The 25,388-nt window shown below is 43.0% G+C and overlaps 1 protein-coding gene across 5 annotated transcripts in view; it reads left to right on the top strand.

The window, feature by feature from the left end:
• Positions 1-25,388, top strand: part of SLC24A3 (solute carrier family 24 member 3) — a 503,791-nt gene that overhangs the window by 102,281 nt on the left and 376,122 nt on the right. The window contains exon 3 of one of the 5 annotated variants that reach the window (XM_074004677.1): positions 18,511-20,266. The exons of the other annotated variants lie outside the window; for them this stretch is intronic. Coding sequence (XP_073860778.1) covers positions 18,511-18,653 — 143 coding nt within the window. The 3' untranslated portion in view covers positions 18,654-20,266. Of the gene's footprint in view, positions 1-18,510; positions 20,267-25,388 lie in introns of those variants that run through there. 5 annotated transcript variants of the gene reach the window in all.

The following is a 25,388-nucleotide window of genomic DNA, read 5'->3' as shown; positions in this document are numbered from 1 at the left end:
GTAGCTGTTTCGTGGCTTTGTTTTCTGTCGGGCGCAGACGGGCCAGGCTTTGTCATTTGGAGAAGTGGTGTGCATGTGTTTTTGTTTCACTCAAAATATGGTAATTTACTAACATCATAAAGGTCGAGTTATGAAATTAACATGAGGAGATGCTTGAGTGGAACTTAAAAGATTATTTCCACCTCATTTAAGAGATTGATGCTGAATTGCTGTTCTGGAGCTCTTGGATTTGGACATCTGCTCATTTTTTCTGGGACAGATGTTATCCCTTGCTTTGTTCATGGGATGGTCATTCTGCTTTGAGTGTGCTGGCCTCATGAATACAGCTCATGTCTGGCTTTATGTCCACATCCTATGCAGGAGCTTTATCACATCTGCTTGGTCTCTCTCTTTTGTGCATTATGAACACACACATGCATGTTACATTATGTTGCACATATTTTATTACTATTCAGTTGTGTCTCGGAGTCTTCAGGGGATTTGTTCCAGGACCACTCACAGTTGCCATAATCTGAGGGAGGGTACCCAAATCCCTGATACAATCCTCCCATATACTTTAACTCATCTCCAGATTAATTATAATACCTATTACAATGTAAATGCTATCTAAGTAGTTGTTTTACTATGTTGTTTAGGGAATAATTACTAGAAAAAAGTCTACATGTTCAGTACAGATGCAAGTTTTAAGATATTTTCAATCTGAAGTTGGTTGACTCTGTAGATGTGGAATGCATGAATACAGAAGATTGACTGTATACAGAATGTGTATACATGTACACACACATATATATGTATTGAATATGTGGATGTATATGTATACATACATATGCGTGTATTATGTGTATATACAGTTAGTGCTCTGTATCCATGGTGAATTTGGAATCCACAGATATAGAGGGTTGACTGTGTGTGTGTATATATATGTATTTATGTATATAGTTTACTTGTTTTTTTGTAAAAACATTTGAAAGTAAGCTGCAGACAGACGTCATGACCCTTTGGCTCTAAATACTTCAGCCTGATCTAGAAACAAGGCCATTATATTCCTATTCATAACTACAGTGTCATTATCGCACTCAAGACATTGGAGCAGTAACCTTAAGAAGTTTGAAAACAATACAAATAAGGTTTTTGTCACATTAAGGACTTGAGTGATGGAGCGAGCACAACGATGGCTGATTATGGACTAGGCGTTTCCCGAGTCCTTGGCATAGGCTGAACAATTCACTTAGCACTAAGGAGGCAACAGGCAGAGGGAAAACATGAATTGGTGAAGACAATGAAAATATGTGAAGGAAAGAAAAGGAAATTTAGAGAAGCTCATGCTACATGACTTCAATCTTGGAAAATCTTAGAAAATTAAAAGCCACTTCTATCTCTAGACTGTCAGATCATCCAGAAATCAGTACAAATCATCTTAAGACTATCTTATGTCTTAGGTCTCTAAGACACTTGTTATATTTAAATGGGCTTAAAATAATTAAAACCATTTGTTAAGGGACAGTGGATAGAAGATGCTGTAAAGTTTTGTATAGTTACCTTCCAAGACATTGAATAAATACAGTTCCATTTTCTGGTCAAAAATAATGTCAATAATATCTAATATATTCCTATATTCTTATTTCTCCCAGTCGCCCCCCAAAGTCTATAGTTTTACTTTTTAAATTTAGAATCTAGTCAAGGTTCCCACATTGCATTTTAGAAAATCTCCTGCCATTTTTCTTTTTCTTCCAGCCACTGACCTTTGGATGCATCCAGGCCTGTTGACTTGCAGAATGCCCCATGCTCTGAACTTGTCTGATTAACTGATTGCCTCTCTCTGATTAGATGCAAGATGAACATCTTTGACATCAGGGGTGTGATGCCCTTCCCAGTGCGTCACATCAGGAGCCACACGATGCCAATGTCTCTCATGTTTGTTAGCTCTGACTACTTGGTTATGAAGTGTCCACCAGGTTGATGCTTTGTCTATGTAAGGTGCTCCTGTATCTCAACAGCCTTTCCCCCTGTGGCTTTAGGATCCTTGGATCATTCTCTCCTAGATCTGTTATTATAGAAAGGTGTGCAAAATGGTGATTTTCCTATTCAGTAATTTTTTCTACATTAGCTGATATTCCTCTCTAAAAATACCCCTCCCCCTTTTAGTATCATTATGGGTTCCCAAATTGAGCCAGCCAGCCTGCCTGCCTGCCTGCCTGCCTGCCTTCCTTCCTTCCTTCCTTCCTTCCTTCCTTCCTTCCTTCCTTCCTTCCTTCCTTCCCTTTTCAACCCATTATCTTCATTGGTCTTTTTGATTCTCAAATTGTCCCAATTTTGGACATAAAAGCCCATTTAAGCTGACATGGTCCTAACAGAATTTCCAAAAACTCACCTTGTTCTTTCCTGCGGGGGCATTTTTGACTTTCAAAGGCTTGGGATTTCCCTCTATCCTACATCTACCTGTTCTGTGAAATTTAGTTAGGTTATAGCAATCTATCTTGTAATTTAAAATAAAAACATGTTCACTCTGCACACACAAGAGATGCAATTTGCACACCAGACCTTGGCCCACTGCCACAAGCTCCTGGAATGCAGCAAACCAAGGGCCTGTGGTTAGGCCCTTCTCTGAGCTTGTCAGGATGAACTCTCCTTATCAGCTGGAGCTGGCAAAAAGATGGTGGACATAAAGACAGTGGGGCTTGGAAGGAACCCATTTTGGATAAAGAAATTTTCCATTAAGAAGAAATATAACCTTCTTTATTCTTCAAGCTATTAGAGCATTGAGAATAGAGCTTTATAATTATAAGTAGAATGACCTGGAACAAAGTTTATGCATGGACTAGCGGAGGTTAGAGTGCGAGCACATCCATGCCACATAAGCTTTTGGATGGTCCAGCCTGAAAATGTTCCAGATTTGTCCTAGGACACAGAGGTTTCAACTAGAGTGGTTGTTGCTGGCAAGATTGGTCATTTCTTTTATATGTAAGATATTTTAAAATGTAATGGTACCTCGAGAACCAATGGAATAAGGCCTTGTGGAGCCAACAGGACGAAACCTTCGCATCCAGACAGCTGTCCATCCAGCGCATCCCTAGCCTGCTGCGGGGATGTCCTCACTGTCAGTTTTCCCCCTGTGAACTCCACATCCAGCGAGTTCACCAGAGGTTAATATGGGAGGCTGAGACCTAAGGGGAACTTTAGCTACCATTTATACATTTTATGGAACCTTCCGTCAGAGAGGTGCTGGAAGCCACACTGACCCATGAGGAAAAGTGAAAGCTGGAACTTCATTTGCTGAGATGGCAGAAGAATAAGCTTTAGCTGGAAAATTGTTCCTTCCCACTACTCAGTTTTAAGAATTTTATTTTTTTGGTAGCTCTGCAAACCATTTAATTGATGTTATTATCATCAGCAGCATCATTAGCATTTCAAAAAAGTCTGCTAAATTAAGAATATTTGCTTTCTAGTCCGTCATAGATAAGAAGAATACCTGCCTCGCAAGGTCATTGATTGGTACACGAGATCACACACAGGGAGCGTTCATCACTGGGAGCCCAGAAAACACTGCTGGTGATGACTGAACAAGCTTGGTTGCTGCCATGATCTGGCCTGGGAACACTTCAGAATTAAAAATGCTCTTCCCAAGCCATTAAATAATTCTTCCTGTTTCAGTCATGTGAAATCTCCTGGCTGCTCACTGTGGTGGATGATAAGTCACAAGTGGATGTTAGGAGGCAAATTTGACTGTCCTTTCCCCTCATTAGAGAAGGGGAAATTAGCCAGAATGCTGCTTTCCTTGGTGCTAAAACTTCACTGGATTGGTTTTAAACCTTTTTTTATTTAAATATTTTTCTTAACCGCTGTGAGATTGGGTCACACAGATATTATCGTGTCTAAATTATACATCCTGTGGCATTTATCACAAGACATTTTCACTGCTCTAACAGATGAGTGGGAAGTTCTGCTTTTAAGAACGTGTCTTTCACAGGTTGGCACTAAGTGGTGTCACAATCCCATGTCCCCCAGGATTGTCCTGGCCTTGGGGTTCACTGTGCTCTCTGGCCACGCTTCTCACCGCTTCTCCTGACTCTGCACCATGAGGGTTTGACATTTTTACCCATCCGCATAATCAAAGGAAATCAAGTTATTGCTTTATTACTGAGGTTCCCTTAGGCTGTGTCTATAGAATACCAATTATATGGCTGGAAATTGGGATAAGTCAATTATCTTATTTTTCCCAAAGAGTTTAACACAATCTGATTTTTGGATTAATATTGTGACACATGCCATCCTGAGAAATGTCTCAGACTTTTGTTTAGCGAGTTAATCCTCTTGCTATCTTCACTTTTCAGTAGTCACCCTGGCAGTTGACATTCAAGAGGCACAGTTCTGCTGTTATGACAGCCTCGGAAGGTGAATGGATGGTAGAGCCTTTTTTTTTTTTTTTTTTTTGAGATGACACCATCTCATTCTTACTCATGCTTGTCATTCTCTTGCACTCCTAAAATACCTTAGGTAGCTTTTCGGTCAGAGTGGGGTCACCCCCTTAGGAGAGAAGGAACCCAGGCCGGGTACAATAGCTGACACTTGTAACCCCAATACTTTGGGAGGCTGAGACAGGGGGATCCCTTGAGGCCGGAAGTTCCAGCCTGGGCAACATGGTGAGACCTTGTCTGTACTACAAAGTACTACTACTAATAATAATTACCTGGGCATAGTGGTGCATCCCTGTAGTCCCAGCTACTGGGGAGGCTGAGGCAGGAGGTTCCCTTGAGCCCAGGAGTTCAAAGCTGCAGTGTGCTGTAATGGCACCACTGCACTCCAGCCTGGGAGACGACAGTGAGACCCTGCCTCAAAAAATAAACAAACTAACTAAAAAGGGAATCCAGCTTGTAAAAGGGTTGTACAAGCTCTCCACAGCCTTGGGTGCTGCGTTGGATGAATCGTCCTTTCTGTTCTCAGAAATGATGGTGGTTTCTTCCAGTGCCATGTTCCTTCGTGACCACCTCCATGGAAGAGGAGGCAGCTACCAGGGCCCTAGGGATGTCCAGGTTGAGTGTTCCTTATCTGAAGTATTTCAGACCAGAAGTGTTTGGGATTTGGAGTTTTTTTTTTTTGTTTTTTTTGATTTTTGGAATATTTGCAAATATACATATATATGTATATATACATGTGTGTTTATATATAGAGAGACATATATATGTATATGTGTGTGTATAGATACATATATATGCATATGTGTGTGTGTGTATATATATATATAGAGAGAGAAACATCTTGAGGAGGGGGACCCAAATGTAAACATGAAATTTATTTATTTATTTATTTATTTATTTGAGACGGAGTCTCGCTCTGTCACCCAGGCTGGAGTGCAGTGGCCGGATCTCATACACCTTATACACGTAGTCTGAGGGTAATTTTGTACAATATTTCAAAGAATTTTATACACAAAACAACGGTTTGACTGCAACCGGTCACATTAGGTCAGGTGTGGTATTTTCCACTGGTGCCTTCATGTTGGTGCTCAGAAAGTTTTGGATTCTGGAGCATTTTGGATATTGTATTTTAGGATTAGGGACCTATATTTGAACCTATATTTCTCTCCGAGTGTGGTGTTCTGCCTGGAACGTGCTTTCTTCCTTCGGCATCCAGGATCTGTAAGCAACAGATGGGATATGCAAAGGGAGTAATACTTCATGAAGGGCCCCCGTTACCAAGATGTGGGCAGGACAAGGGAGCCAAGAGCAGATGGTGAAGCACCCAGAGGAGCCACAGTGAGGGGCCATCACCACTGTCTGCCCAAGGGAGCAAAGGAGGACAGGGACGAGCTGTGGACGCTGGGGACTTGATGGGGACTATGGGCTGGGAGAGAACTATGAGAATGAGAATCCTGACTACTCTCTTCTTTCACTCTTTAACTTCCTGCCATTGGCCAAATCCACCTGGAAGCCAGAGGGGAAGGGAGCCAGATTCGGCCCCCTGGGGCACAAACTAGGGGCAGCGGGTATGTAGAGCTGGATCAGGATAACAAGGAGAATTTCTAGCACATTCAGTCCTTTCTTTCCTTCTTTTCTTTTCTTTTCTCCCTTTTCTTTTCTTTTCTTTCATTTTTCTTCTTCTTTTTTTTTTTCTTGAGATAGTGTCTCCCTTGGTCTCCCAGGCTGGAGTGCAGCGATGCGATCATAACTCACTGCAGCCTCGACCTTCCAGGCTCCAGAGATTCTCCTGCTTCAGTTTCTGGAGTAGCTGGGACTACAGGCACATGCCACCACAGCAGCTAATGTTTGTGCTTTTATTTTTTGTAGCAACAAGGTCTCACTGTATTGCCTAGGCTTCCCTCAAGTTCCTGGCCTCAAGTGATCCTCCTGCCTCAGCCTCCTAAAGTATGTTTTCCTTTTTAAAATACAGAATAAAGCTTGTTTCCTTTGTTTTACAGAAATAGATTATTTGGAAATCCAGGAAATGTAAATCCTGCCAGTAATTAGGTCCTGTTTAGAAACTCATTAGAAGGAGACTTTGCTCTAGGAAAGAGTTGCGGCCTTCCCATTTTATGAAGGATTACTGTTCTCTACATTTAATTTAACATTTTTATTTCTGTAATTTAAAAAATCTTACTAATGTTTAGCTACCAAGTATTGGATCATTTTGTCCTGTTCTGTTTCATCCACCAGGAAGGTAATTTCTAAAGCTCTTTTCTCTGGTGATTACTGGAGTGGTAGATTATTGGAAATGCCTTGAGCTTCTCCAGCTACTGAGAAGGTCATTGTTGACTCCCGTGTGTCCTCACTCCATGGCGGGGTAGACAGAGCAGCAGGCAGCCACAACGGCTTTGTTCCCAAATGTCAAGGCACAGGGTTGTCAAGAAAAAAATCCTTCTTTCATTTCCCCATGCAAGATGCCCCCAGGTAGAGATGCCAACGGATGGAACATATGAGCAACAAATAATTTGTTAACTTCACAGACTTCTGCCAGAATAAACAAGAGAAGTGGCAGTGAGTGCTCTACCCAGAACACCCTCTGGAATCTCAGCATGAGACTTCACACATTACAACCTTTCTGACAAGGGTTGTACAAGGTCTCCATATCTTTCCCTCAAGTGGAGCTGGTCCAGAACATATGGTTCTGCTCTGATGACTCTCTGTTCCATTTGCATGTGGTCTTTGTCATCATATCATTGTTAGATGTTACTGACGTGAGCTTGTCTGCTCCCAGCCTCAGGACGCCTGTGGCTTTCTTGGTTTCCCCGACTTTCATGGTCTGATGCATGGGTGCATCCTTCTTGTTTTGTCTACATTTCCACAAGATTGTGTAGAAGTGCATTCATTCATTCAATATATATTTACTGGACACCCACTGTGTGTTGCTCGTTATGTGTTCTGGGACATAAGGACAAGGAACAAAGAAGGGAAAGTCCTTACATACATGGAGTTTCCATTGGGGTGGCGGGGGCTGGTGGTGAAGACAAACAAAAAACATACATAAATAAATGTAAAGTATGCTCGAAAGTGATACAGAAAAAAATGAACAAGGTGAGAGGGACGATGAATTGGGGGAGTTTGGAGGGCTTGCAATTTAAGGCCAAGGTTGAAGTCTCTGTGAAGGTGACATTTGAGCAATCTCTGAAGGAGGGAGAGAGGGAGCCCTGGAGAGTTCTGAGGAACAGCATCCAGGCAGAAGGGTAGCAAAGGCCAGGGATGGAAGCACGCTTGGTGTGTCCAGAGGATGGCACGGAGGGTCAGTGTGGCTGGAGCGGAATGAGGGAGGAGGAGAGGAGTAGGAGGGATGTCAGAGGTCATGGGGAACCAGGTCTCTTAGGGCCTTCGGGGCTGATGGAGGTCTTCTGTATTCACTGTGGAGTGGAGAGCTGCCTCTTGCTTCCCGTGACCAGGTGTACATTGTTAAAGGATCAACCAGAGTGTTGGATTGATAGTCAAATGTAGTGGGCAAGAGTGGAAAGTGAAAGACTCTGGAGAGTATTAAAATAATTGTGGCTCAGTTCAGAGCAGTAACAGGGGCGGGGTGAGGAGGTATCTGATTCTGGGCATGGTTTGCCTTCCTGCAGGATTGACTGGACATGGTTTGAATCAGTGACAACATCCTGAAGGAGTGGGTGTGGGTGAGAGAGAGAGCAATAGAAGATTGCAATTCCTGGCCTGAGCAGTTGTAGGCGAAGGTGAGGGGTGGGTGGAGTGAGCTTCGTGGGAGACCGGGTGTCCTGTGTTGGAAGTGCTCATTTTGAGATGTGTCCTGGGTATCCCAGTTGAGATCATGAGTAGGATGATAATGAGAGTGTGTGCATCTGGAGTTCAGGCTGTAGGTCAAGGCTGGAGATACCAAGGGGGACCTGGGAGGAAGACAGAAGCTTGTACTGATAGCCACGAGGTGGAGGGGATTCCCCACAGGAGCAAGCGTGAGCAGAGAGGGGACCAAGGGCCCAGCCCAAGCTCTGCGAGGAGCCCGCAGAGGAGGCTGGGAGGAGCAGCCATCGAGGTGGGAGGAGGATCAGGAGAGGTGGCCTGGAAGTTGGGCACCAGGGAGGTGGGAGTGAGTGATGGGTTGCAGGCTGTGGATGCATCAGGCAACCCCAAGGCCATAGTGACATGGACGGGAAGAGTTGTGGTGCTGGTGGGAACAAAATTCTGATTGTAATGGGTCCAAAAGAGGATGGGAGGGGAAGGATTGGAAACAAAGCAGATGGATAACTCTTTTTAGTTTTGCTACAGAAAGGTGAAGTAGTATAGTAGTTCATAGGAAAAATGGGAATAAGATTTTTTTTTATTGGTTAGAAAAAAAAGCTAGTTTTTATGCTAATGAAATGGTTTCCTGTTTACCTGAATGTACTGGCTTCACAGAGTCTTTTTTCTTTTCATATTAACTGATCTGAATTCATGTCTTGCACTCCTTCATTCCATGAGCGTACCTTCCCTCCCATCAGTACAGCCAGTCATTATTCCTATAGGCAACACAATGAGATGCTCTCGAGTCCAGTTTTAGTTCATCTATTCCTTGGGCACTTATAAATCATTTCATATGCTCAAGAAAGAAGTTTGTCACATTACTTTGGTCATTATAATATCTGATTGTTATATTCTATCATAAAGCTATGAAGGCTATTTTGTATGCAGTATTATTGAATTTGTTGCCTAGCTTACAGGGCAGTGAGATATATTGTGGATTTATTCTTCTGGGAACAGATAAGATCCCTCCTTCTGAATCTTCTGCCCCAGAAATATTTTTTCCCCTTCATAGCTAAGTCACTCAAGTGAGTTAGTTTGTGGTTGAAAACATGTTCCTTGGTTCGGAGTTTGCTGTTTGCTTCATCTCATCTACTTAATACACAGTGAGTGCTAGCCTCTTACCTGTGCTATTTGAAGGTCAAGGCTTTGACCTTGGCAGCATGTGGGGACCCTCTGTGATCTGACGTATGTGAAATTTTGCTTGTTCCAGGTTAGAGGCCTGCCATATTACTGGACACCCCTCGAGCTAGTTGGAATTAGTTTTCATCATCTGCAGTCTCTGCACATGATTTTAACTCAGAAGGGCTCCTTAGCACACATCAGAGACCATTTTACACCATGTTTATTGCAGCAAGAGTTTGGGGCTAACCAGATGACACACTCATCTTCTGAAACAAAATCATGCCTTAGGACGGAACCATCTTAGTTGCTTGCAGGGATGCGGTGCTGTTGTCTCCTAGCCAGAGGTTTCCCTGGTCAGGGTTGGGCTGAGGAGGGCCTCCAGGCACTGGGTCTGGACCCACTCAGACTCCTCAGTCCGCTGGTTTCTCTTTGTCCCAGAGGAGGTGGTCAGGGACAGTGAAGAGCTGTGGCTGAGCCAATTAAATGGCCCCCAGCTATCCAGAGCCTTGATGTGGGAGAAACGCTTATTTCCCCATTAAAGAGGAAAAAGGGCATCTTTGAAGCAACCAGGATTTTATGGATGTACTTAAAAATTATCCCCTTTTATACAGAAGCCATTTGAAAGGGCTCTCACTAGCCAAATGTGGGATATTTCGGGAGAGGAGATAAAATATAAATCTTGAGAAGTAAGAATCCATAATTTCTTACCTATAATAAATAGTTAAAGCAGTGGAGAATCAAATGTGGAAGGAGAAGGGCTCTTGCTTTCAGTAGAACACTGACTATTAACTGCTAAACGTGGAGAAGGTGCTGAGTTGGAAACTCATAATTTTGTAGCGATCACAGTAAATATTGGTCTGATAAAAGTCATCAGTAGACGCAAAATCCATGGGAAAGTTTGGATGAGGAAGAGGATATTTGCATGGTCTTCAAATGCCTCTCGTAAGTGTACGGTGAGAAATATGACTGCACCTTGACTGAAACTTCCTTGTTAAAGTTAACATCGCCAAGGAGACCAGATGGTCGTGGTGCCCTCCACATGTGATGCACCTGCCCTCCTGCAGTATTCTGGCAAGGAAGGCATGACTTGAATCTAGTTATGAGGAAGCACCAGAAAAACCCCCAACGAGAAACATTCTATTGAAGCAAGAGACTGTGTTCTTCCAAAATGCTGAAGTTGTGAAAGACACGAAGGCTGAGGAATAGTTCCACATTAGAGGAGACCAGGGAGGTGGGACAGCTAATTAACCACACCTGGATCAGATCCTGTACTGGAGGGAGAAGTGCTTTAGTGCACATTATCAGGTCAACTGACAGTTTGAAAATGGACAGAAGTTTAGATAAAAGAATTGTATCAGTGATAAACTTACTGGAATTGATGAGTGTGCTGTGGTTGTGTTAGGGAATTCCTTTATTCCTGGGAAATAAGCATTGAAGTATTTAAGGGTGGGGGCAATGATGCTTGCTACCTACTCTAGAACAGTTGAGGAAAAATGGTATAGATAGATGGATGGATGAGTGGCAGATGGATAGGTAAGTAGGTGGATATATTAGAATAGCTATGATTGATAGATGGATAGATAGGATAGATGGATGAATGCATAGATAGATGATAGATAGATAGATAGATAGATTGATTGATAGATAGAGAAAATAGAGAGAGAAACGATATAGATAGATAAACAGAATGCTAACAAAAATGAGTACAATATTGACAATAGGTGAATCAGGGTAAAGGGTTTATGGGGAGTTCCTTGTAAGATTGTCGTAATTTTTCCACAAGTTTGAAATTACTTCTCTGCAAAAAAATAGAAGAAATAAGACCCCCTTTTTTATTGACTGATTGATGACTTCTCACAGGATTGATTGGTCATTGGTCCATCTCAGGCCCCATCTTTCATGCTGTGAGCCACACAGACAAGCTCCTGATTCTCATGAAGCTTCCATTCTAGGGGGAGGTGTCAGAATTAAGGAATAAACAAAGAACAATTCGAAAGCATCTGATTTTGATCGGTGTTACAGAAAAAGGGAACGAGGAATAGGTCTGATGGGGATCGATGGGAGGGGTCCTTTGGATCAGGAGCCATGGGAAAAAGGAATCTGATTGAGGGAAGGAGTCATTCCTATAACCAGCCAAGGAAGAACATTCCAGGCAGAGAGACCAGCCACTGCAAAGGCACCCAAGCAGGAGGGAGACGGAGTTTCTTGAGGAACAGAGAAGGACATTGCAGCTGGGGATTAGGGAGAGAAGGAGAAGAATTGGAGCTTCTTGCAGGGCTGGACCATCTAAGGTCTTGTCTGCCTTGGTAAGGAGTTTGGATTTTATTCTGAGTAGCAGAGGGAGTCCATGGAAAGTTGGAAGAATGAAGTGACATTGATGAATTCATGTCTCCATGTATCACTTTGATTATTGTGTGGAGCTTGAATTGTAGTGGGACACTGAGCAGGAACAGAAACCAGTGGGCCACCGCTGTGGCCTCGCTGGGGACACAGCCACCCCTCAACAGGAAGCAGGGCAGCTCCCTGAGTCCCCTAGTCTTGTTTCCCCTCACCAGCCCTCACCTTCATGGGGTTGATGTCTTTAGGATTATAGCATGATTCTGGCACACCATCTCTTTCTATTTCTTTTATACAACACATGTCTTTAGTGCAGTCACTCAGTGCCTTTCAGCAACTCTAAAAATTGACCAGGTTTCTTTTTCCAACATGACTTTGACACATGCCAAGAATGACAAAAATGCATCTCTCTCCAACTGACTTCTTTCTGCTGTGGAGCTGCCTTCAGTCTTAAGCACTGGGGAAGAATAAATAGAAACCCAGAACAGGACTGAGGAGACCCAGTTCCACAGGGAACAAACCACCTCGAGGTTTCAGAGGGGCATTTGGTGAGGGGGGTACCAGGGATCCCTAAAATAGGAGGGTGGCAAGAGGACCCTGGTCCCATGGATACTCCAGCACTACATGGGATGCTCTGAGGGCACAGAGGCTGTGGCTTTTCTTGCCTGTTGGTGGATTCTGTTCTCTGCCTCTACCCTGTGTTGCCAGCCACCGTCATCAAGAATTTGGAATTCTGAAGTCTAGGGAGCCAGGACAATTTAGGGAGGATGCTCTAAATAGCTTTCTGGTTTTGGCTCCTCCCAGGGTCAGATGAACTGAAGTTTTTCTTTAGCAGGCTGAAGGGGCTGTGGCTGGGTTCTTGTGGCTAATAGAGGACTGTTTTGTTGTGCCATCATCCTGCCAGAAACCAGGAGGGCCAGGGAAATGTCCTTCAAAATTGTGAGTGATTCTTTAAAGAGGGGCAGCAGTTGTAAACCCTTCACACTTCAAGCCATGTGTCTGTCTATCTGTCATCTGTCTGAGGAGTGAGGGGATATGTAGTGGGACAGTGGGTGTCCCTGGAAAGAAATTTATCCCTGACATCAGTAGTTGTGGTCATTCAGTTGTTTATAAAGAGTGGTGGTACCCTTTTATCTTCCCCCCCTGGATTTAATATTTATCTGCTTTAATGCATCTGTCCACTACAACCAGGGTGCTCAAACTAGGAACTGAGAAGCAGATTCTGGTGGGAGCTTAAGTGGCCCCAACAGATGCAGGAGTCTCAGGGGGAAGTGACAGATTTGGCCTGTTGCAAGAGCGATGTGGGAAGAGGAGGGAATCATTTCACCAAAGTGGTTTTTGGTATCAGTAAGAATCAGAGAACTAGGGAGAAATTGCATTTTTTAAAAGAATACATTTTTGTGTGGGAATTTATATTTCGTTGAACAAACAGTATGTTACTGGTGAGTCCAGTCTTGCTAATGTGTGTGTGTGTGCATGTGTGTGTGTGCAGTATAACTGATGATATTACTGCCCTGGGGATTAGGTGAACTGATGACTGAACATGGTAATTCTGAAAAATGGAGGGGAAGGAGCAACATTGGTATAACTATTGCATATTCTGTTGCCTAGCCTCAGTGGCGGTAAATTGTCCTCCACTGCATATGGCTTGGGCTTTGATTTTTGAATGTAGCCATAAGGTTCTTAAGCAGGAATAATGTGTGAGGTCGAACTGCCTGTTTCCATTTATGGTGAAAGAAGACAAGAAAAAACATGGCTGTACATCCTGTGAGTATACTAAAAAAAAAGGTGGAATTGTACATTTTCAATGGGTGAAATGTATGACAGGTGAATTATATCGGGAAAAAAGCTATTAAGAACAAAAAAGACAGCAAAGAGAAATAGACAAGTGTGACTATGAAGAAATCAAATTGTAAAAGTCACACAGGAAACAAAACATGTAAATGCGTGGTCGTTGTCTCCATGAGTATGGTCTGCTTATCCTAATGACTTGTTATTGGCCAACGGTCCTGAGAGCCAGACTATGGGAATAGCTTTCGGAGCCTGGGATGTGTTCCCTTCAGTATTCTCAATGGGGTCAAATATTGTCCCTGGAGAGTGGCTTGATTTTTGGAGATAGCTAAAATAATTCAAAAGTGGGTTTGGTAATTAAATGAAATGATCAAACTGAGAAATACCAACACAGTAAAAAAAATAAAGAGTGCTATAAAGCATGCAAAAGTATATAAAGTAAATCAATACAGTAAAAAAAAAAAAAAAAAAGAATTCTGTAAAGTAAGGCAACAGACTTAATTTTTTTCTGAGCTCTCGTATATTGATTCCATAAATGATCATCTTTTTCACTGGTAAAGTTGGCTAGTTTTCAAACACCAAGATTCAGTGACAACATCAATGTGACTATCTTACAATTTGTGAACTACCAATGAAGTTCATTGTCTTAGGTGGGTTCCTATAGAAGGCAACCCAAGTCAAGCCAGTTAAGGGGATTTCAGCAAGCACATGATTGCTGTGGGTAGCTGGGACTCATTGCAATTTGGCAACTCTGGGAGCCTCTGTAGGACACGCCTCGGAGCTCTGTAAGCCAGGGAACATGGACACTGGGAGGCTCATCTGCTGATTCCCACCTGCCACTCGCTGAGCCCTGCTTCTAGGGGTATTTGTTGGCACTGCTGGCTTGACCCACCCTGCATGTGGGCCGAATGTCCCTTCCCAGCCAGAAACTGCATGCAGACACAGGGTTAGCGTGTCAGTAGTGAACAGCCTCTGCTGTGCCATATGCAGAAGATAGGCACAGAGCGCTGCAGTACCTGGTACTTTAGTCTGAATCAGAACTTTCTTTGATGATGGACATATTCTCCCTCTGCACTGTATAGTAATATAGCTTGAAATAGTACTGGAATATGACTGAAGAACTAAATTTTTAATATTATTTTAGTTTAATTTTAAATTGCTACATATGGTTATCGGCTACCATCATGGATAGTGCAAGTCCAAATAGAATATTAGAAAATGAATCCCTCAAAGTCTCATAGTCTCAAAGTTAGGAATTAAGAGGGCTAGAATGAAGTGAGTGGCATCCACGGATATATTTCCACTGCCTCTTAAATCTTGTCTTTTCTACTTTAGCTGGATGGGTTTCCAGCTTCTCTTAGCCCACAGATAGGACTTTGTGTGTTCAGCTGAAGATAATTGCTAATTAATGAAATTCAACAGGGTTTTCGAGGACCACTGTAGGAAATTGCTGTGGCCCTGCATCCTAGCTCTGCATGCAGAGAAGAGTAATTGCTGGAGCCTTCAGTGATAAGGAATCCATTCCTGCAGGACTGCCCAAGTGCTTGACTTAGCCTAGATAAAGGCTGCTCAGGTAAATATTGTTGCGAGGGGGTTACTGGAACTGTGCCTCCAGTTCAGTGCCCATATTTGAAGATAGTAGTGGTTAGGGAATTTTACCTAGTCCTTTCCAGCTTCAGTGTATTGACCAGCTCTTGACGTTTAAGGTGAAATGATTGAAGCTGGCAACCAGATCACTGGATCAAGGGTATTCAGAAGATTATTCACACCTGTTTCTGAAAAGCAGCCTGAATGATCAACAATTCATTTTAAATTGAGTTAGCGTCAATTAATTTGTATTGAAAATGGGTAATGATGATTAGAACATACATGACCAGTGTGTGGGATGTTTGACTCATTTCGTGCCATCTTTCTCCATTCTTTTGCCCAAGACAGACATTGGTAATCAATCACAGTGCCCTTTCATGTGGACCCACCATATAGCCCCTGGGTCTTTCTTAACACAGCATCCCTGGTACATAATTGCAAGTCCATCAAGATGAATATGTTCAGTAAGAAATAATTAGTCACTTCTGTCATAACTTACAGAAAACAATGGGTGATTCAGATATCACTTAGAAGTAGGAGACTTTAATAGACTACTTGTTGTTTCTTAACTCCAGGGAGTTAGGGCACCAGCATTACTGTGTATTTCCCCTCTTCTCTGTCTGTCCCTTAGGCCAGGGCTCAGGAAACTACCCCCATCTTGGTAAATAAAGGTTTACTGGACATAGCCGCACCTGTTGGTTTGTGTGTTATCTGTGGCTGTTTTTGTGGTAGAATGGTGCATTCAAGACTGTTTGACCTGCCAAGGTTGAAAGATTTACTACCTTGCCATTTATAGAAAAAGTTTTCTGACTCCTGCCCTGGACATTTATTTTTTATTTTTTATTTTTTTGAGATGGAGTCTCACTCTGTCACCCAGGCTGGAATGCAGTGGCTCACTGCAACCTCTGCCTCCCGGGTTCAAGCGATTCTTGTGCCTCAGCTTCCTGAGTACCTGGAATTACAGGTGCTTGCCACCACACCTGGATAATTTTTGTATTTTTGATAGAGGCCGGGTTTCACCATGTTGGCCAGACTGGTCTTGAACTCCTGACCTCAATTTGCGCCCAGTTGGAGTCCCAAAGTGCTGGGATTAGAGACATGAGCCACTGCGCCGCACCCCCTGCCATATCCCGCCCCACCCACCCCATCCTGGACTCTTATTTTGACTTTTATGCAGGGAGAAAAGAAAAACACTCTTTCCTGTTGGCACAGAGAGCCACGTTAGATTCGCCTATGCTTGTCCTCTCCTAGACTGGGTAAAACCGGTAGGGCTTACTACTTACAAAACTTCCTCTTTGTAAAATGTACACGAAGCTGCTATGTGGCCATGATGGAAACTTTTAAATCCCAGCCCATCATATTAATTGATTACAGAGACAGAACTTCTCAAGCATACTCTGTATGCATGTGAGCTTGGGATAAGTTGCCCTTGGGTTCATGTTAGCCTCTCTGAGTCTGTTTTTTCATCGAGAATATTAAATCTCAACTCTTGTGTGTGGCTGCTGAGATAATGTTGCTGTGAAGATTAAATTACAAAGGGACTAAAAGTGCTTTTCCTAGTACCTCATACATATTAACAGTTCACACATCGGCCGGGCGCAGTGGCTCACGCCTCTAATCCCAGCACTTCGGGAGGCTGAGGTGAGCAGATCACCTGAGGTTGGGAGTTTGAGACCAGCCTCACCAAAATAGAGAAGCTTCATCTCTACTAAAAATACAAAATTAGCCAGGTGTGGTGGCATATGCCTGTAATCCCAGGTACTCAGGAGGCTGAGACAGGGGAATCGCTTGAACCTGGGAGGTGGAGGTTGCAGTGAGCCGAAATCATACTATTGCACTCCAGCCTGGGCAACAAGAGTGAAACTCCATCTCAAAATAAATAAATAAAATAAAATAAAATAAAATAAAAGTCCACACATGGTAGTTATTCTTGAAGCAGCGTGTTTTAGTAAATAAGATGATGGACTTATTATGCACTCAAAACAAACTCATATTTGCCCTGTGTCTTGGGGAAGGATTCTCTGTTTATGCCTTGAGAACCCTATTGTATCAGTTAGCTACACAGCTGTGTAACAAACTACCCTAAAACATGGTTGTTTCTAACACTAAGCATTGACTATGGCTCATGAGTCCATAGGTCAGCAGGGCAGTTATGTTGCTCTGGGCCAGGATCAGCTGATGGTTGCTGAGCTTGTTGATGCATCTGTGATCATCTGGTGGTCAGCTTGGGGCTGGCTGGATTAGGATGGCCTCGCATGTCTTGTGGTTGGCTGGCTTTTGGCTGGCACTTGCCTCTCATCACTCAGTAGTCAGCTGAGACCTGTTCACAGGCTGGTGGCAGGGGCGTGGAGGTGTGTGAGGCCTCTTGAGGGCAAGGCTGGAAAATGGCACAGCATCACTTCCTTCAATTATCTTGCCCATATCAAGTCACAAAGTTGGCCTATCTTCAGGGGATAGAGGCACCACAGGATGGGAGGAGAAAAATCCAATTGCAAAGGGCATGGATACAGGGATTAATGGAGAACTGGGGGAAAAAACATGTTGTAATTACCTATCACATTGACCCCTTCACCAAGATAATAGAAAATATACTCTTTCCTTTAATAGAAAGAAACTATGAAATAAAGCTTTTCATTAGAAAGTTTTGCATGGCAAACTCAAGCTCTCCCCTGCCCTGTCACTCTTGCACTGGCTTTGGTCAGCAGAGCCCCTGACATGGCAGGAGGTTAATTTGGGTCCTGCCTCCCAGGGTTTGTCTCTCGCGTGACAGGGTCGGCAAACCTCAGGGCCTGTTGGCTGGTTACATATCAGATTTCTTCCTCTGACATTCTCACAAGTTCCACAGCCCTTGGATTGGTTTATGAAGGAGCCCTCAAGTCCTCCACTTCTTAGATGTGTGGAACTCCCTGAGGCTGTCTCTGCAGATTGCCACTGAGACCACCTGAGAAGTGAGAATCGTGTCTGCTCAGTGTACTGTCTTGGCCTCTGGGATCACGGCCTCCTAGCCAACCTGCCCATATGATCACAATGCCTGTTCTATTTCAGCCAGTTGTTTGGATGAACTGTTGAGATGTATGAGGCATTTAAGAGCTTGGCTCTGGAGTCAAATACAACGTAGAAACCTGGCTCCTTTACATGCAGGTGTGACCTTGGGCAAGATGCTAACCTCAAGGGACTTCAGGTTTTATATCAATAAAATGGGAGTAATAACAGTGCTTGTGATATGGGGCTGCAAAGATTGCATGGGCTTGAGAAGCACCTTACCTGTGTGTGTGGAATAAGTACTCACTCGATGATAGCAGTTATTATCACGATTATTTTTATGACTCTGACCCCACCATATATGACGAGTTTCACCTCTTCAAATGAGTCTCCACCAACTTTTCTTAAGGCTGGGAAGGCTTAGTTTTAGCACATCCATGGGTTGTCACAGAGATGTCATTTTTGATTCACACAGGGACGTTCCACACTTTGAACGGGATAGCTGGTCCCCAGCAAAGGGACACTGCCAAGCTTCGGAAGAGCTGTGAACTTGCTGAATCGTGGAGAAGGATTCTTGGACACACAGTTCCCAACAAGACTGACTCTGTTTGTAATTAATTTGAATGCTTCCAGAGCTTCCTTTTATACCCTCCCTGTTGTAATTCCATGGGGAGTTCCTCGGGCCGGAGCTGCAGTTCAGATCATTGCGTTCAGTCCTCATTCTTACCATCTGGGCTACATTTGAGTAGAGGGCAGTTATTTTTTGCCTCCAGGTATCTGTGTTTTTTTTTTTTTTTCCTTGTGCAGCATCTGTGGGTGTTTGTACCGCAGAGGGAAGCGTGTAGATAAATGCACTTGATGAAGAATCCATAAGAATATTAATTCCTAAGTTATCACTCAGTCTATATAACCATTTGTAAAAGAGGAAAATGTCATTTCACTGATTTAGCTGTTCAAGAATTCTAATATTTCTCATTTTATAAGAAAAAGTAGAAGAAACAGGTTAGGAAAACTAAACCGAAGTATGACAGTGCTAGAAGAAACAGAAATTGTTAAGTAAATGCTGGAGTTGCATTTCACATTGCATCCCACATGGTGTTTTGGAGAGCTACCACCCTGATCTGCCTGCTGGAGAGAAGTTTGTCCTTAACCCAGAGCTTCAAAGTTTGCCAAGACTTGGGGGCTGAGGGCCAGAAACCAACCAGGAGATGGGGTACCAAGGTAACCTGGAGACAACCCTCCTCCAATGCACGTGGACACCTCTCCAATCCAGTAACATTTTATTAGGCATATTTGATTAATCAGGCTTAACCAACAGCACATTGGGTAGAGGGAAGAGGGGAGGAAGGCAGAGGAATTCTAGAAGGAAATTGAGTGAGTTCCGTATAATCTGCAAAAGAGTTCCTTCTGGCAGTTTGTGAAACAAGAGATATGTGATGAAGTAACATTCTAACCAGGACGTTGCACCTTGGCAGCCTGTCTTCTGTCTCTGGGACTTGGGGCATGTGGGAGATCCAAGGGGTGGGCTCAGGTGTTCAGGTTCGGGATGGTGTTGTGGATTGAATTGTGTCCCTTAAAAAAAGATATCTTGGCATCTTAGTCCTAACCCCCAGTAATTCATAATATGACCTTATTTAGAGATAAGGTTTTTACAGAGGTAATTAAGTTAAAATGAGTTTATTAGTGTCGTATTAATTCAGCATGCCAGGCGTCCTGATAAAACGGGGACATTTGGACACAGACATACCCACAGGAAGCACTCCATATGAAGATAAAGGCAGATGTTGGGAGGCTGTGCCTGCAAGATGAGGAAAACCAAAGCTTAGCAGCAAACCATGAGAAGCTGGAGAGAGGCATGAAACAAATTCTGCCTAACAACCTCAGAAGGAACCAGCTCTGCCGACACCTTCATCTAGGACTTCTAGCCTCCAGAACTGTCAGAGAACACATTTCCACGGTTTAAGCCAATCAGTCTGTGGTAGTTTTTGACACCATCTCTAGCAAACAAATACAGAGGGTGTCGTGATAAAAGGCATGGATATTCTCACTGCATCACCCCACTTTCCTGTTTCCACCATCCCCACAGCCTGGGCAGGGAGGAAGAGTGAGGTGGAGAGAGGTCAGGGACAAAATTTGGGGATCAGGCATTCCCAGGTCCTCCAAAATGAGTTTGGGAACCACTTGGCAACTTAGATTCCTGTGTTTCAAATAAACATCCAGAAATAACATGACGAGTTCAGATTTCTGCCTCTTTTCTTGTCATCTAGTTTTTCTGTTTATAACAACAATGGTAATATGAAAAGTACAGTTGTATGATGTGATTTGTTGAGGGAGCGGCACAGTTGCACAGGGTAATTTGTGTGCAGAACACGTATTATCCCCACCACCACGGAATGAAGGGGGTCTCATTGGGCCCCTTTTGTGAAGCAGCTGACTTGTGTAGGAGGCAGTGACTTGTATAAGGTAAATGATAGAACCACACTTCAAGTTCAGGACTCTTGACTTGCTTGCATGTAAGCTCTTGCCTCCTACCTGGAGGATGAGTGCACCAAGGTCTGGCTGGGATGGCCCAGAGAGTTCTGAAAGTACAAATGCCTGAACCATCCCCAGAGGGGCTGAACTAATTGGTCTGGGATGTGGTCGGGGTAGGGGGAGTTTTTGAGTCTTCCAGGTGGAGACCCACAACGGTAGGCAAACCAGCAAAGGATTTTAGGTTGACAGCAGCCTGGAGAAGTTAGCTTATTCAGAAGTTCTCAGTGGCTTGTGACAATCCCCGGGGAAGCCGTTCCTAAAATACAGATTCCTGGGCCCTGCCCAGACATACCAGATCAGAATTCCCAGGAGTGGAGTCCAGGAATCTGTATTTTACAAAAAGCCCAGAGGTCATCTGAGGATCACATCGGTTTGGGAACTGGACCTAGTCCATCCACTGTGCCTGTGGGGTGTGTTCTGGAGGGAGTCTAGGCAGTAAAGCACTCTGTTGTCTTCACTTAAAGCCTGTGCTTTAACACCTTACCCAGGAAACAAGGTCATCTGCTTACTTCAAAGATTCCAGGGGTAAATATAGTGTCACACTAGGAAGGACTCAGGACTCAAGACAGAGTAAACACTTCTTCACTCAGCAGCTGGGTACAACTCCCAGCCACCCAGGAACGCTCATTTGGAATTAAACAGAGACTTGCAGAAGTCCCCCAAAGAGCAGCAGTTTCCCATTCCATAGACCCACAGAATACAGCCTTTTTTGATATCATCTGTCTGAGTTCTTCATTCTGCAAATGAAGAAGTTGAAGCCAATGAAGGTATGGTCGTCTAATCTCTGTGACGGGCAGATCTAGGATGCCCTCTGCAATGGGCAGCTCCTAGTGCCAGCTGCTGTGTCCTTGTCATTGTCTCTGTGTGTTTTTGACCCTGGACTCATCTGGCTGCAATTCACTGGCCACATTTGTAGATACAATATCTATTTTTGAAGTGTTTTGGAAGAGTAAATGAGATAGTGAGCATTAAAAGCACTTTAACACTTTATAAAATACTAGTTGTTACTGTTGAAATGTCAGTTTGCATTAGGGTAATATGGAAACTTAAGATGGGGCACCAACTTTGATTTGTACCTGTAAGAATAGTCATGTAACAATGTTGTTTGTGGATCTGATTCCCTTTTGCCAGTCATTTAAAAATTTCCTAATGTAATGCCCTATACAGTGAGTTAAGCTGATTAGCTCTCTGTTCTTCTGGAGCTTCAAGCCAAGACAGAAAATACTGGCAGTGGCAAAGATGACTGGGCCATTGGCCAGAGTGGATCCATTGATATATCCATTTTTATGTCTTGCCCAAGCACTGTGGGAAACTGGAACAGAACTATGAGACCTATACTCTGCCAGTGTTCCAAAAATCAGGACTTAGGCATTCATCATGGCAAATTTCTGCTGAGTTGGCCATGTTAATCTTTGGACAGATCAGATGTTTAAGATCATATTCAATTATACAGCAATCATACATTGGAATATGGGGAACTCATTATAAATTAAGTTGTTGAATATTGAATGACATGGGAATTTATTTATGACAACTGTTTTAGGTGCAAAAAGCAAGCTGCAACCTGGAAATGTATGTGCCAAATGTTAAGAATGAGTTTCTAGTGGAAGAAGGAGTGTCTTTTTATTTTCATCTTTGTATCTCTTGACATTTTTTAAAGAAATGCTAATTCTGCCAGATGAAGTGTCTTGACGGAAGAGATAACAGCGAAGGTGGGTCTTGATGGATGTGTAAGAGTTTGAAAAGGCAGAAGCACCGGGCGCGGTGGCTCACGCCTATAATCCCAGCGCCTTTGGGAGGCCGAGGCAGGAGGATCACAAGGTCAGGAGATTGAGACCGTCCTGGCTAACATGGTGAAACCCCGTCTCTACTAAAATACAAAAAAATTAGCTGGGCATGGTGGCGGGTGCTTGTAGTCCCAGCTACTCCGGAGGCTGAGGCAGGAGAATGGCGTGAACCTGGGAGGCGGAGCTTGCAGCGAGCCGAGATCACGCCACTGCACTCCAGCCTGAGCGACAGAACGAGACTCCATCTCAAAAAAAAAAAAAAAAAAAAAGAAGCATCATCCAGAGGAATGAGAGTAGCATTTGTGGAGGCATGGAGTAGTGAGGGCCCATAGTTTGTTCTGGAACTAGTTGGCTGTTTCAGCTGGACCACATTCAGATGGCTGACTGGTTACCAAGGCTGTGTACCACTGAGATTGAGAGCAGTATGCTTAACCCACACAACCTGAGTTTGAGTCTTGGCTTCACCATTTCAATTGTGTGACCTTGGGCAAGTCAGTTTACATCACCTACTCTATGTGTTTTCATCTGTAATATGTGGATAATAAAAGGACCAAGGTATAGAGGAAGGTTAAGTGAGATAACACACGTGAAGCCATTAGACCCCTCACCTGGAGCATGGTGAGTGCTTAGCAAATGCCAACAGTGGTACAATTTAGTCTATCATATCTCATCATTATGGCAGATATTGTTTTGCACCCAATAGAAATGTACAGCCTTACTTCTCTGAGAGTTGAAAGAGAAAAAAAAAATGGCGAGTTGGAAGTAATACTTCATGGAGGACAGGGTCTCTGTGGGACTGTTTGGAATTGTGCAGACAGAGGGAAGACTGGAGAGCATTGCCGTAGGAGAGTGGCACCAAGTGAGAGCAATTCTTCTGAGCTCAAGATTTAAAGCCAGTTCTAATTGGAACAGAAAGAGAGACTGGCAAGTGTTAGGAAATAATGTTGGATGCATTCAATGAGGCCAGATTATGGAGGGCCTTGTGGACCAGTCGGTAGTTGTCTCACTCACAAAAAGGAAAAGGGGATTAGCACGTGATTTTTACAGGTGATATATGCCTGGTGGAAATGTTAGAGCATAAAGGGCCTGGCCTCGGACTTGTTTTCTAAAGCTATTGGGTGATATTTCCTGTGGACCTCACCTGTAGCCAGTAATGATTTGGAAATATTTTGGACCTCCATCTCGCCACAGCCTTAGTAATAGGCCCTGGTTTCTGCACCTAGAAAGAACCATGGTAGACTTTTCTTCTGAATATTGGTTTCTGGTTTGGGGAAAGCAGATGATTATCTGTGAACATCTCCTCCTTCAGTGAATAAAGAGAACAATGTTGGATGATGGAAAGAGCAGTGAACATGTTGAAGCCACAATAAAGTGTATTGCTAATTCATTTTTTAAAATGTGTTTGCCTTCTTACTTTCCTTAATTTTTTACTACCACATTATTTTTGAAGTTTAATAATATGGTTGAAATACATGACTAGCTGGGTTTCTAGTAGATATGATACTCTGTCTCAGAGCAGTACTTGCGAGAATTGTGAATCCTAACCTTTTACACCATAGATAAAATGAAACCATAACTGCATATGTACATGGCTTGGTCTTGGGTTGGGTATACCACAGGTTTGTCTCCTAAAACAGGTGAGAATACTGTGGAGCATTTACTTACCAACTCCTGTCTGCTATTGGCTGATGGTTGCTTCTGGAGAAATTAACTCCCGGGCACTCCTGGCTTCTCCACATAATTGATGGGGCCTGATCTGTGGCCAGAGAAAGCTCCCAGATAAAGAAGATTGAATGCCAAGGGAAAATGGGTAGAACACCTGCTACTCCACGTCACATGGAGGGCTTAACAGTGAAAGTAATGGTGAGAAACTGGGTACCTTACCCCTAAGATCAGAAATAAGGCAAAAATGTCCATTCTCATCATTCTTATTTGACAACATACTGGAAGCCCTAGACAATGTAATGAGACCAGAAAAGGAAAGAAAAGACACACTGATTTGGAAGAAAGAAATAAACTAGTTTTGTTCACAGCTGACATGATTGCCTGTAGAACATCTCAAAGAATCGATAAAAATCTCCTGGAACTAATAAGTAATTATAACAAGGTTGCAGGATACAAAGACACAAGAGTCGATTGCTTTCCTATATACCAGGAATGGAGAATTGGAAGAGTATAATTATAACAAAATATATACAAGATTGATATGAAAAAGCTGCCGAACTCTGATGAAAGAAATCAAAAAAAGATCTAAATGGATATTCCATGTTCATGAATAGGTAGAGTCAGAGTCAAGTTCTTCCCAACTTGTTCTATGCTTTCAATGCAATTGTAATAAATATCGCACAAGTTTAATTTGTGGATATCCATAAAGTGATTCTAAAGTGTATATTGAAAGGCAAAAAAACCAAAACAATACTGAAGAAGAACAAAATCAGAGGACTGACACTATGAGACTTCAACACTCACTATAAAGCTACAGTAATCAAGACAATGTGGTATTGGTAAAAGAAGGACTAATATCCAGACTCTACAAAGAACTCAAACAAATGAGCAAGAAAAAAACAAACAATCCCATCAAAAAATGGGCTAAGGACATGAATAGACAGTTCTCAAAAGAAGATATACAAATGGCCAACAAGTATTTGGAAAAATGCTCAACATCACTAATTATCAGGGAAATGCAAATCAAAACCACAATGCAATACCACCTCACTCCTGCAAGAATGACCATAAAAAAAAAAAAAAAATAGTAGACATTGGCATGGATGCAGTGAAAAGGGAACACTTTTACACTGTTGGAACTAATAAGTAATTATAACAAGGTTGCAGGATACAAAGACACGAGAGTTGATTGCTTTCCTATATGCCAGGAATGGAGAATTGGAAGAGTATAATTATAACTCTTCCATAGTGGCGGTATAAATAGTACCGCCACTGTGGAAAACAGTGTGGAGAGTCCTTAAATAACTAAAAGTAGATCTGCTGTTTGGTCCAGCAATCCCACTACTAGGTTATCTACCCAGGGGAAGTC

The sequence above is a fragment of the Macaca fascicularis genome, chromosome 10 (genome assembly GCF_037993035.2).
Source record: "Macaca fascicularis isolate 582-1 chromosome 10, T2T-MFA8v1.1".
In the NCBI taxonomy this organism is placed as follows: Eukaryota; Metazoa; Chordata; class Mammalia; order Primates; family Cercopithecidae; genus Macaca; species Macaca fascicularis.
The sequence above is the reverse complement of the archived record's forward strand: the minus strand, read 5'-3'. Positions and strand labels throughout refer to the sequence as shown.